Raw genomic sequence first — 13,032 nt, forward strand, 5'->3', positions numbered from 1 at the left:
TAATCATGAACTGCATGACTAATGTACTACAAAAGAAATACACAAGTGACTTGAAAACCTTGAAAAAAATGTTTAAAAAATTAGGATACACTTTCCAATATACACATTTTAAACATGAACCCCAATTTTGCTCATTATTATGTATAATTATATTCAGATTTTTTTATATTCTGAATAATTCATTATTTTGTTTCCTGGCAGAAATGCTGGGGTGGGATAAAATAACAAATTGCAAAAACCTATCATTTATACATGAAAAAAATAAAATACAAATATAAAAGGGATCAAATGAGAGAGACAGGCATTTTAAGGTGTTTTGGACAGTAAGCTGATGAGGGGACGAGGGGCTCTGGATTGAATTTCAGCATGACAGCATTCCCCAGCGCTGCAGTGAGCGTGAGAGGGAGTGAAGACAGTGACCTACAAACAGGTTTAAGTATCCTTACGGCACTGACCGAGTGGAGGACGGAGTTTGTGGTTCAGGGTACAGGAGAAAACACCTCCTGTTGGACTCATAGGGTAGACCGTCTGGCTGAAAGGGTGACAGTAGATACACAGCTCATGGTGTGTTGCAGGTAGGGAAGAAACACGGATAGCGTGGGGTAACTATTCTGGATTTACGGACACTAGTGGCAGAGGGTAAGTGGAGGGACAAACAGGGTGTGTCTTCTCAGAAACTTTTCAGAGACCCAAACCTCTGTATTCCTAATACCAAATTTCAGATTTTTTGGGAGATATTAGCGGATTGTGACGCTTTTGTTGAACATTTTTCACCCCTTACCTTCATTTAAGTCTTGTTTTACACTTGTATTATATTGACAGGTTGTTTTGGTGCTTCACATAAACTGGTTCTGTTAACAGGGATGGTTTGATAGTCTTGATTTTTTTTTTTTTTTTTTGGCAAATGTATTTATTTAATTATCGATTTATATATTTAATTTTATTTATTTGTCTGAAGTCTTGTAGTCTTATTCTCAGGGTGAGGTTCAAAGTGGTAATGGATCTGTCTCTAGGAGTCAACACAGGGTTCGGATAGAGTACATGAAATGTTTGTATATGATTTCATGGAACGGCAGGAGAAGTTTCTGCAGAAGTATTTAAGTATAGATACCATCTTCAGTTACATAACTGGAATGGGATTGTATAAATGTCTTGTTGTAGAGCAGATTATTTTTCTATTACACATTCTATTGCACACTTTAATTCAATTATACCAATTAGAAAATAGATAAAAGTATTTTGCATTATAAATGTGTTTTTTATTTTAATGTATTAAATTAAATTGTATTACACCTAATCTGTAAAAATGATTTTGTTGTAAATAAAAAAATATATATATTATTGGAGTATATTTTTCAAGAAAGTATACTATTTCAGTCTTTCTACTTTCACATAAAATTCAACATGTTATTTGTTGTTTGTATTTGTAATTATTCAATTTTTTTTGCAATTTCTGAGTGTAATGCAATTAATACAATGTAATTCAGTTTAAATGTTTTAAATTACATTATTATTCCATAGACAGACAGACAGACAGACAGATAGATAGATAGATAGATAGATCTAACACAAATTTAACAAACCTTTGACCGCTGGGTTCATGCTTGGCTGAAATGATTGTGTTTCTACTCAATAAAACAGGCTGAGTGAACAAGAAAGAAGACGAGATGGACAAAGGAGAGGAATCGGACAGGGGAACGGAGGACAAAAAACAAGATGAGGAAGAGATCAGCGAAAGTGACAAGAACCTCAAGGACCAGCGCAACAAGGCAGAAAAGGGTGACAAAGAGAAGGGTGATAGGAAGAGAGAGAATCGAAGATCTGGTTCAATGTGGAGAGCAGGTTGGGCGCTGTCCGAACGACTGGCCATCAATGTGTCAGGCATGCGCTACGAGACACAGATTCGAACCCTGGCCCAGTTCCCTGACTCCCTGCTCGGTGACCCTCAGCGGCGTCTGCGCTACTTTGACCCACTCAGAAATGAGATCTTCCTGGACCGCAATCGATTCTGCTTTGATGCCATCCTTTACTTCTATCAGTCAGGAGGTCGGTTACGGCGGCCTGCCAATGTGCCTCTGGACGTCTTCATGGATGAACTGCGTTTTTATGAGCTGGGAGAGGATATCATGGCTCGCTTCAAAGAGGATGAGGGCTTCCCCAAGGAGGAGCCTCGGCCCCTGCCAGACAATGAGATCCAGCGCAAGCTGTGGATGCTCTTTGAACACCCTGAGTCCTCTGGAGGCGCCCGCATCATCGCCATCATCAGCGTGATGGTGATTGTGGTCTCTATCCTCATCTTCTGTTTGGAGACGCTGCCTGACTTCAGAGTAGAGAAGGAGCTGAGAGAGGTGAGAGGAGCAGTGGAAAGACATGCCAATGTTACAGTGTTTGACCAGGTGTCTAGCAAACGGTTATCAGTTGATATTCCCATACAGAAAATGCAGGATTTATTTTTTTCATTAAAAAGAACACATAATGCACAAAACATGACCAACAAGCTCAAGCCATAGTAATAAGAAAGAATGTTAGAATGGCTGTTAGCATGAAGCAGATGGGTTCCTGAGCATATGAAGATGAATGAGCATAAATAAAATAAAATTTATAAATATTAATATATTATTTAAATTAGCATGAAATGAAAATTCACTCTATCTCTTTGCTAAGAATGTTATTAAGAGTTTATGTCATTGATCTTATTGTGAACGATTCATCCATGATATGTTTTTTTTTTTGACAAATTTTTAATCAAAATTTCATAACTTGGGGGAAACTAAAGACTTAAATCCTGCACTTTTTAATAACTGACCTCATTAAGATCCGCCTTGGTCCAATCAACAACCAATGGACAGAACCAAGTCCCCGACGTAATTTTTTTTTCTAAATAATCCATTTCAATTAGATGTACTTCCATTTCAATATGGAAGAAAGGGTCTTTTGCTACTTCCGTTATGTTGCAACTTTAATATTACATCATTTATGATATTTTTATTTTTAACTATTAATAGCTATCAATAACTATTTTAAATATTAATTTAAAACCTATATGTGTGGTCACATTTACTGTTGTTCTGCGAATTCCAGTAATTTTAAAAGGAATCCACATGACTGGGGATTTAACGTGAAGACGACAGATTTCCACACACACACACTCACTCTCACACACACACACACACTCTAACACACACACACACACACACACACACACTCTAACACACACACACACACACTCTCACTCACACGTGTCGACCAACAGAAAGCTGCTTGGTTTGAAAGTGACTCTATTGTGAGCTGTGCTTCATACATCATTACACTGTTGACAAAAGAGACTTTTTATGCCTGCGAAATTTGTAAGATGTGTCTGCACCTTCTTAAATATTCTCAATGTACTTGACTGTCACTCAAAATCCTATTGAAGTGAACATGTACGAGCAGTGTAGTCAAAAAAAAATTCCTATTCTCATAGAATTTTTGGCCAAGTGCATGGACCAAACACAGATGTTTACATTTTTAATGGTTGACTTCTGTTGTTCTGTTGCCACATTGAATTAGCCTACCGGAAATAACAGGCTATAATGTTGTGTTTGTATTATGTAATTTTTAGTGCACAAACTCATCTAAGTAGTGTGCTGTGTAAATGTACACTGCATACTGAATTTCTATCAAATGTAAAAACAATGTTTAATGCTAAACACTAAGGCATTCTTACTGACTATATATAGTTTCACATACAAATTTAAAAATGTGTATACATTTCAAATCACACAAATAAGGGAAGTTTAAAGTGTGAGAAGTTGCATAAAAAGAAAACAGCAGATGAAAAGTTCAGGAGCAGAAGAGAGTGTAGGTTTATTGCTGAGATTATTTTAGACGTGTCGTTAAATCTGATACGCACATTGGGAGTAGAGACACTGGGGGGTTGGAAAACAGTCAAGTGACGTGTCCGTGGAGAGAAACAACCGGCGTACACAGATAGAAAAAAAGGGAAGGAGATGAGAAATGACAAGATGACAGAGATGGCCCTCACTGCAGAACACAAGATCCAGGGGGCGTGATTGGATCCAGATCCAACTCCTCCCACCTTACATATACCTAAACCTACCCGTCTCCACCCCCTGATCCCTAAACCCACCCATCTCCACCCCTAAACCTACCAATCTCCACCCCCTAGATGTGGATCCAACCACGTCCCTGGATCTTGTGTTCTGCAGTGAGGGGCTACTGGGGGATGACAGGTGACGGTATGAAAGAGCGTCTGTGCTTGATCGAGTGAGGGAAAATAGAGCGACACAGGGTGGGTTGGGACTTGGGAGCAAGGAGGGAAAGTTAGTAAAGAGTATCGAATTAGTTTCCCAGCAGCGACCCAACTGCTTTGGCACAAGACCGCAACCTCAACACGCTGCCAAAGCAGCTCAGTAATTCTGCATGGATCAGACAGTCAATGACCAGTAAACTAAAGCGGGTGAGAGAGAGATAGTACATTCTCAAGTTTCACCTTAGAGATCTAAGGCGTTATTTTTAGAGTAAGGACAACCCTTCAGAGCATATTAACACAGGAGCTTGTATTAATAAACAGACCCCCTCGAATGCTGAGATAGGAATGGAAACATACTTTCATATCATCTTATGATGACTTTAGCAAAATCTAAATAAGCACTACGATAGGGAACACTTAATAGCCAGCTAGCCAGAGACAAGATTACACACCACACGTGCATACGAGCTCACATCTCACATGCCATATCTTCTAATCTCCTATCTTACTATTTAAAAATCTGTTTTCCATTCAAACACACAAAGTTTAGCTTGGTGTTATACGACTGGAAACTTAAGTAAGGTTATATGTGTTTATGGATACATATTTTTAAATATCCCTACTCTGGTTACCTTTTACTCACATCTCACTCACGAGTCATTTTTTTATGGAGTCAGAGTGATAAAGAGCAAAAATGATTGACCTTTGAGTGAAAGGTCATGTACTGTGACCCTGAAAGCAGAATAGGACATTCAACTTCACTCAAGAAGTGGGTGTCAAATGGGCAAACAATTTGTTTCAGTCAGGCACTTGTTAGGCAAAACACGTTTGGCCACAACAGTTTCAGAAGTTAGCTTTCTATTAAACAGTTTTATTAACTTAAAGCTACAGTATGTAACACTGTATGCCCTCTAGCGGTTAAAAAATAAAACTGCATGCTCTGCTCCTCTGAGTCTGCATGGATGAATGTGGTTCGCGGAGGAAGTATTAAAATCTACATTGAATAAACTAAAATAAACATTGAAATCTAAAAAAGGTGTCACCATTATGCTGTTGTTTTGACTTATTGCAAACACTGATGTTTTTAAATAAATGATGTAATAAAAGTTACAAACATTACAAGTCGTTAACACTGGACAATAGGGATGTAACGATTAACCGCGAGCCGGTTGAAAATCTATTCAAATATGTGACGATTCAAATCGGTTGAGATGCCAAACAAATCGCGATACAATCGGAGTACGAGTTTATATGAATGTGTCTCTGAGGGGCACTGACTGTCTTTAGAAAAGTTTACGTGGTATTTTCACGTGCAGCAATAGTCTAATAAAACGACACCTTTTCATTTACTGTATAATGTCTTCAATCTCATTTTGTAAAAAAAAATCGTGATAAAATTGAATCGTGAAATCAAAATTCAGAGCTACATGGCTGTCTATCTGTTCATAGAATTTCTTACCTGTTAGGTAATATTATATAAATAAAAAAATTATAATAATCAATTTAAATAATAATAAATTGCTGGGTCAAGTTTTAAGCCTTTCCAATCTCTGAGATCTGAAAAGCCAAGCCAATATTGATAGTCGGCAAAATGACTAAATGTAAATGTAAATGTAAATATTGATTCAGGTTTTATTATGAACTCCGTTGCTTCCTCTTTGCTTGTTTATTTTTTATCTTTTATTTTTTTTACACACATTTAAGGACCATTCACATGAAAAACGTTAATTATTGATAACGATATAGTTCTACAATTCGTTCGGAATTTAAAAGAATGCGTAATGTGAAATGTATACATTTATACAGTTTTTACAAATGAGGATGTCCACAAAAGGTTTTGTCAGATTTAGCTCACTTCTGGTTACAAATTTGTTTCCAATATGGTTAAGTAGGTGCACACACACACATGTTTGTTTTTGTGAATTGTGGGGACATTCCATAAGCGTACAGGTTTTTATACTGTACAAATGCACAGTAAATTAAAAGTAGGATTGTAATCACACAGATAATATCTCAAATATATTGAAAGCACAGAAAATAAGAATCTCAACATACCTTGACTACGCAAAATGCACTTTATACTCTGTTTAGTATGTTTTTGAATGTCATAAGTTTGCATCCAATTTCCGTATCTAATTTCTTATCCTTATCTTTTTTCTTTTCTCTGTCTCTGTTGCAGCAAATGGCATACCAGGCTATCATTGCTGGAAACAGTACCTTGCACAGCCTAATGTTCTCTCCCTTTCAAGATCCGTTCTTCCTGGTGGAGACCATATGCATCTGCTGGTTCTCGTTTGAGCTAGTGATGCGTTTCACCTGCTCTCCCAGTAAGATGTCCTTCTTCAAGGATGTGATGAACATCATAGACTTCTTCGCAATCATTCCCTACTTCGTCACGCTCGGCACAGAGCTGGCCAAGTCTAGGGGAGCGACGCCGTCCATGTCCCTGGCAATCGTAAGGGTCATCCGTCTTGTTCGAGTTTTCCGGATCTTCAAGCTGTCTCGCCACTCCAAAGGCCTTCAGATCCTGGGCCAGACGCTGAAGGCCAGCTTGAGAGAGCTGGCGCTGCTCATCTTCTTCCTCTTCATCGGAGTCATCCTGTTCTCCTCAGCCGTGTACTTTGCTGAGGTGGACAACCCTGGAACGGCCTTCACCAGTATCCCAGAAGCCTTCTGGTGGGCTGTGGTCTCAATGACGACAGTGGGGTACGGCGACATGTACCCGGAGACGGTGGGCGGAAAGCTGGTGGGCTCCATGTGCGCCATCGCTGGCGTGCTCACCATCTCGCTTCCCGTTCCCGTCATCGTTTCCAACTTCAGCTACTTCTACCATCGTGAAATGGAGTGTGAGGACAACCAGGAATACACACACGTCAGCACTTCCCTTTGGGAGGAGGAAGAAGATGGGGAAGAAGGAGAAGATGCTGAGGAAGGGCCTGGGGAACAGGGAGACCGCGTTCCTCTCGAAGCAGGCGCGGTCTATAGGGGGATCTGCGCCCCTCTTAATGGGACTCTCCTGGCTGGGCTTTGTGCGGGTCAGACCGGAGTGCAAAGTGTAGGGAGCGTTTACCCGCTGGTCACCCAAGTCTGAGAGACTGAAGATCAAAGAAGAGGAATGAGAGATGGAGGTGGTCCTGTGCCATGTTTAAAGGACACTGCCTCGCTGTGACTCACTGAATGTATGGGGATGATGGGAAGGAATAAATGCAAGAAACAGAAAACGATTGACGAAGAGGCTGAGAAGGTACAAAATGCAGATGCAGTATCTAAAGGAAAGGTATGAAGAAGTTACAAAAAACATTGTCTTTCTAACTATAAAACATCTATAAAATGTTTCCTAACGTTCCGGTAACCAAACTTTTATTTTGACATCACGACCTTAAACCTTAAAGTCACCATGAAATCAAAATTGAAAATTCTTATTTTTTAATGGAATACTGTAGTGTTTATTATAAATAATTTATCCGTGCACTTCATTATTTTTTTTTAATTCATGTGCCCTCGTAATCTTTAATCAAAAAACGTTAACCTCCCCTCCCCCTCAAAACGTCTCATCTTCTTTTCCGGTCAGGAACTATGGTGCAAGGGCGGAGCTAGTGACGTGAGGGGGAAACGCTGGGATAAACGGCTGATGCTTCACCTTATTGCACTGACACCAGTCATGAGGGAGTACGTTACCCCTAAACATTGAAAAGATATTAGGATATTCCCAACAACACTAACTGCAAACTGGCATTCAGATCTGCCTCCATTTTGTTAGCAACGCCCCAGCTTCCAATGATCCAATCAATTCCCGAAGGACGAAATCAAGTCCCGCCCTCTCATTTCAGATGCCGTTTCACTCGGATATACGTCACAGTAGAGAAGAAAAGACAATCGCAACTTCCGTTTCGTGCCGACTTTAAATCATTGAATGTATTTATTTGTGAAAATATTTGTATCTATTCAGAGAGCGCCATCTCAATGCGTTTGGAAAAATAGCTGAGGATAAGCTGAGCTGTGTTGTGAAATAAAAGCATTCGCACCTTTGCTTACTGGAATTGTCGACATATATATCGGACTTATTTGTAGGAAGAAGAGCCATGCGGTGTCATTTAAATGTCATGTATTTTGTCACCCGGGTTGCAGCCATGAATGTGCCAGGGATTTGTGTGCAATGAATGGATAAAGTCTTAAGCATCATTCATCTGGAACAGTTTTGTGTTACTGCTGTTCTGACATTGTTGAAATGCTGTGAATGAATGATGTGTGTTTGTGTGTGTGTGTATTCAAAAGCTTTTTAGGAAAATATGTACAGTAATACATAATGTGTGTATGCTCTATGAATTGTATAACGCTGAGCCATGTTTGTGTACTATTTATTAAAATTTTTAATCACACAAAAATCATACTGAAATGATGCAGTGGTCTACAAAACGAACAAACAAACTGAAAGTGGAATCTTCTCCAGCTGATATCTCATGTCATTTAAAGAGTAATATTTAAATTAATAATTGTATGATGTTTCATATAACAATATTTAAGTAATACTGAAATTAATTTAAATAATTTTGGACCATAACAAATAAATAAATAAGTTCAAATAAATACAGTTTCGGGCAAAAAAATACAGTAACAAGACATTTTAAATCTTGCAGTCCAGTGATAATGTAAAGCATGCCTCCATAACCGATGTTCTCCATCCTCATTTCTTAGTATGCAGACTGGGACTGAAGACAGTCTGTATGTGTGACTGATGTCCTATTCCTAGTGGGTCGTCAGAGTCCAAGTTTATGTCCTTAATATAATGTTTCACGTCTTGTATCTGGATGTCCTCTTCTTTCCCCGCCAACTGAGTATTCATAACGGGGAGGAACCGAGAACGTGGGGCACTGCGTTTCTGCCCAGACTGCTTTGAGAGGAGCGACACAGGAAGCTTAGAGTGTGGAGAAAGGAAAGAAGAATATCCATCCTCCAGTAGCAATTCCTGAAAGGTGCAGTCTCCTTCAGAGTAAAGCAGCTGAAAAAGAAAAGAAAACTCAGTACCAAGGTTGCATTTATTTGATCAATATGTTATATCAATATTTTATATATAATTTAAAAATGCCATTTGTTTCTGTGATGGGAAAGCTGAATTTTCAGTATCTGATTATGATTATCAATTTTGAAAACAGCATAATTTTTTGTAAAAACCATGATACATTTTTTTCAGGATTCTTTGATGAATTAAAAAAAAACATTTATTTGAAATATATTTTTGTAACATCATAAATGTCACTTTTGATAAATTTAATGCCTCACTGCTAAATAAAAGTATTAATTTCTTTAAAAAACTATTACCTTAACTATTTAAGGTATGAATAATTAGCTTAACTATTTTTTAAATAAAATTATATATTATAAAATCGTATATTTTGCTTGTAAAATTAGCTTTTAACTGGAAAAATCAATTTTATGTATACACTGCTTTCTCTCTGCTACACTAGAATGGTGTCTTTTTTTTCAGTTTTATTACATTTTTAATTTCTTTTTAAATGAACATAATCTATTGGATATTTCAAATTTGTAAACGTTAGTATGTTCAGACCTGTCCTTTCAAGTTGTCTTCATCATCCACGCAGAGGAAGAGAGATGTAGCCTCACTCTGGATGACCGTCTCACCCGCTTTCACTGAACGCAGGTTCAGCACACCTGCAGAGCAGCAAACAACACCAGACTTCCGTCAGCACCGTGATAATTCACACCAAAATGACAACAATTATTGTTATTATTTCCATAACCCTTGCTTTCACAGTTATTATGAATCATTATCTTTTCTGATAAAGTATTCTGAGAAGTAAGGCTATAATGATGGTTACATGATTACAATAGTACTCTAACAGTAAACTGTGTTCTTTAACTCATGTTTTCAGCAGTTGCTTACAGTTGCGCTTCTTTACTGGAGACCCTCTGACGGAGCCATCAGGTTTCATTTCGAGGAACAGCCCATGCTTTCTGTTCTCTGAAATGGACAAAAACACACACACAGACACATGAACACACTTATTGCCATTACCTCAAGCCAGCTTTTGCTCTTTAGGAATAAAAAACACAGTACACTTGCAGTGCCAAATAAATGCCCTGAAATAAAAGGCATAAAGTTTCATTGTAACATCACCAGGCCAACTAAAAAGGATTGACTGATTCCAGATAGCCATGTTGATGGAAGAAAGTACCACATGTCACATTTACCCATAAGCGGATTCTATCATCTAAACACTGCAGCTCAAAAAAAGCAGCAACTATTGAAATAGGTTAAAGGTTAAGATTACCTGTGTAGAGCAAGCGTTCCCTGACTTGTGTGCTGAACGGCAGAAGCATGTTCTGTACAGGAACATACATACACCAATGAAGAGGAGGAAACAGAGCAAAAAAAAAGAAAAAACAGGTAAAAAGCATGATTGACCGAACCAACCAGGTGGGCATCAATACAAACGGATGGTATCCAAAAGTAAAAATATCCTCAAAAATAAAATACTCTAATAATAAACCTTAAAACGGACTTAAAATGTAAATGATATATAAAAACTAAGAGGATAACTCCAATTTGTGCAAAAACAAAACGAAACAAAAAAAACTGAGTAGCGATATCTCCAAGACCTCCAGATGCTAAGATGGTCTACACAGAAGACATGTCCCTTATTTATATGGTACACATGAGAGAGTGACAGAGAATCCATGAGTCACTCCAGTACGAAAAGGAAAAATGATAACAAACTTATTTTCAGGAAATGAAGGAGGATAAACTGATGGTAAATCTCACATGGCTATGCCAGTCATGCCATTGATCTCAGAGGACAGGGAACCCCTGACTTCTGGATCGAGAGGAGAACATACAGTATATTAGTTTGCGTATTGCAGATTAATAATCACTGTTTATTTAATATAAAGTGTTTAATTTATTTCCCAGTATTGAGAGGAAATGGGAGTGGAGGTGGCAGTTTAAACAGAACAGAAAAGAGGCCATAAAAAAGCACTCAAAGGGGGCTTCGTGCTCATCTGTGCATTCTCACCTAGGAGACGACAGGATGTGAGGACACTACCGTCCCGTCAGCTAGAGAGGGCAGTGTGGCATCAAGTTAGGATCTAAACTTTCTTAATGAAAAAGTGTGCATGTCTTATCTTAACAAAAGTTAGCACAAACATGCTAACCCGGTCTCTCAGTCTTTGTTAGATCTCTGTAAATGATTAAAGACTGAGGTGTAATTGGACAGCTGGACTCCATCAAGTGTTGACCGATGTCTTTTATCATAGAATCCGAGTCCCTGAAAAAATCACATCCTTTTCCCCAATTGACATTTTGCCCTTTCATCCTAATACAACTACTTTAAGCTTTCCCATTCCGTCTCTGTGACATCCAGGGTCCCCACAATAACGTCAGTGTCCCTTGTAATCATCTGTCTCCCGCCTCACTGTTGTCCTGGGAAGAATGAGGAGGATTGACGTCTTTCTGGCCATCTGCTGCACTCTCCCTCACTCTTCTTTGAGCGGATTAAGTGTTTTGATGTCTTTGTCTTATCATTGTGTGAGGAAATTTTGACTCCGTGTGCATGAAGGGATTTCGTTCACCCACCGGTCTTAATACGAGAGCGAGACGGGATTTAAATGTGCCTCGTGTTGACATCGACTCTTACACAAGAGGCATTAAAGGACAAACCACTCAATAAGTGAAATAAATTGTTAAGATTTTATTATGCACACCATAGACAGCAGCTGATTTCATGGGAAATGAATTGAAGTCTTTCAGACTTTTTTTAAATACACGAGTCAGACAAAATACATCATGAATAACAAGCTACATTTTACTAGTTCAAGTGCAACACTAGACAATAAAGATACTCCATAATAGCAAATGACAACAATATTAACATCCAAGTAATTCTAGAATTGTAAAGGAAAGAAAAAAATCGCTTTTTTATTTATTTTTTTTAGAACAAATGAGATGATTGTTGATGTAAGATTACAGAGCTAGAATATCCATTGCTTATGATTTGATGAGGAATTTGAGAGTTCATACTGAAATCTGAGACGCTTGATTGCAGACTTTGGTATCATGGCAAATCTGAGCACAATTTGAGACATTGTAGGATATGTTCTGAAACTCCATACAAGAAGTTAGGCTCTTCTTTTTCCTGACTTCTGCAAAAGTCTCTATTTGCTCTTCATTTTATTTCAAAGGAGACACTATTAAGATATCAATCTTTTCTGTTTTATCGTATTACCCCTACCATTCAAAAGTTTGGGGTCGGTAAGATTTTGAATGTTTTCTAAGTCTCTAATGCTCACCAAGGCTGTATTTTTTTAAATCAAAAATACAGTAAAAACAGTAATATTAGGAAATATTATTACATTTTTACATCTGAATTTTCATCAGTCATTATTCCAAGTCTTCAGTGTCACATGATCCTTCAGAAATTTGCTGCTCAAGAAACTCTTGCTGCTCTTATTATTATTATTAATGTTTAAAACGGTAGTGCCGCTTAGTATTTTTTATATGTAAAATGTCATTTCAGGATTCTTCGATAAATAGAAAGTTCTGTCACAGAAATCTTTTGTAACACGATGATCAATTTAATGCATCGTTGCTGAATAAAATATTAATTTCTTTAAAAAAATTACTGACCTCCAAATGTAACTATTATAACTTAATACTATTATAATTTATAATTTGTAATTTTACAATCATTTATAATTTAATAATTAAATAATCTTTATTTAAAAGAAAGTATTGCAATTCTTTGGCAATATGTTCTAAAGTAAGA

At 37.7% G+C, this 13,032-nt stretch overlaps 2 protein-coding genes across 2 annotated transcripts; one reads left to right on the top strand and one right to left on the bottom strand.

Moving 5' to 3' along the window:
• Nucleotides 1–414: 414 nt before the first annotated feature.
• LOC107732850 (potassium voltage-gated channel subfamily A member 7-like) lies at nt 415–7,638 on the top strand. Its single transcript, XM_016544271.1, has 3 exons — nt 415–639; nt 1,642–2,348; nt 6,432–7,638. Exons 2-3 carry the CDS (start codon nt 1,668–1,670, stop codon nt 7,341–7,343), a joined length of 1,593 nt encoding a protein of 530 aa, XP_016399757.1. The 5' UTR covers nt 415–639; nt 1,642–1,667; the 3' UTR covers nt 7,344–7,638.
• A 1,258-nt stretch (nt 7,639–8,896) lies between these two features.
• On the bottom strand, nt 8,897–10,669 carry LOC107732867 (fibroblast growth factor 21-like). Its single transcript, XM_016544283.1, has 4 exons — nt 10,543–10,669; nt 10,155–10,232; nt 9,819–9,922; nt 8,897–9,251 (listed from the first exon to the last, which is right to left on the bottom strand). Exons 1-4 carry the CDS (start codon nt 10,667–10,669, stop codon nt 8,937–8,939), a joined length of 624 nt encoding a protein of 207 aa, XP_016399769.1. The 3' UTR covers nt 8,897–8,936.
• Nucleotides 10,670–13,032: the final 2,363 nt, after the last annotated feature.

This window comes from Sinocyclocheilus rhinocerous, unplaced genomic scaffold (assembly GCF_001515625.1).
Source record: "Sinocyclocheilus rhinocerous isolate Xijiao unplaced genomic scaffold, SAMN03320098_v1.1 scaffold220, whole genome shotgun sequence".
NCBI lineage: Eukaryota > Metazoa > Chordata > Actinopteri > Cypriniformes > Cyprinidae > Sinocyclocheilus > Sinocyclocheilus rhinocerous.

What these genes read in the sequence shown, in the direction of transcription:
- LOC107732850 (XM_016544271.1), top strand. Translation starts at nt 1,668, where the DNA reads ATGGACAAAGGAGAGGAATCGGACAGGGGAACGGAGGACAAAAAACAA. An exon ending in TAGAGAAGGAGCTGAGAGAG is followed by an intron (nt 2,349 to 6,431) that starts GTGAGAGGAGCA and finishes TCTCTGTTGCAG; the next exon opens with CAAATGGCATACCAGGCTAT.
- LOC107732867 (XM_016544283.1), bottom strand. Translation starts at nt 10,669, where the DNA reads ATGCTTTTTACCTGTTTTTTCTTTTTTTTTGCTCTGTTTCCTCCTCTT. An exon ending in GGAACGCTTGCTCTACACAG is followed by an intron (nt 10,233 to 10,542) that starts GTAATCTTAACC and finishes TGTCCATTTCAG; the next exon opens with AGAACAGAAAGCATGGGCTG. An exon ending in TCCAGTAAAGAAGCGCAACT is followed by an intron (nt 9,923 to 10,154) that starts GTAAGCAACTGC and finishes GCTGCTCTGCAG; the next exon opens with GTGTGCTGAACCTGCGTTCA.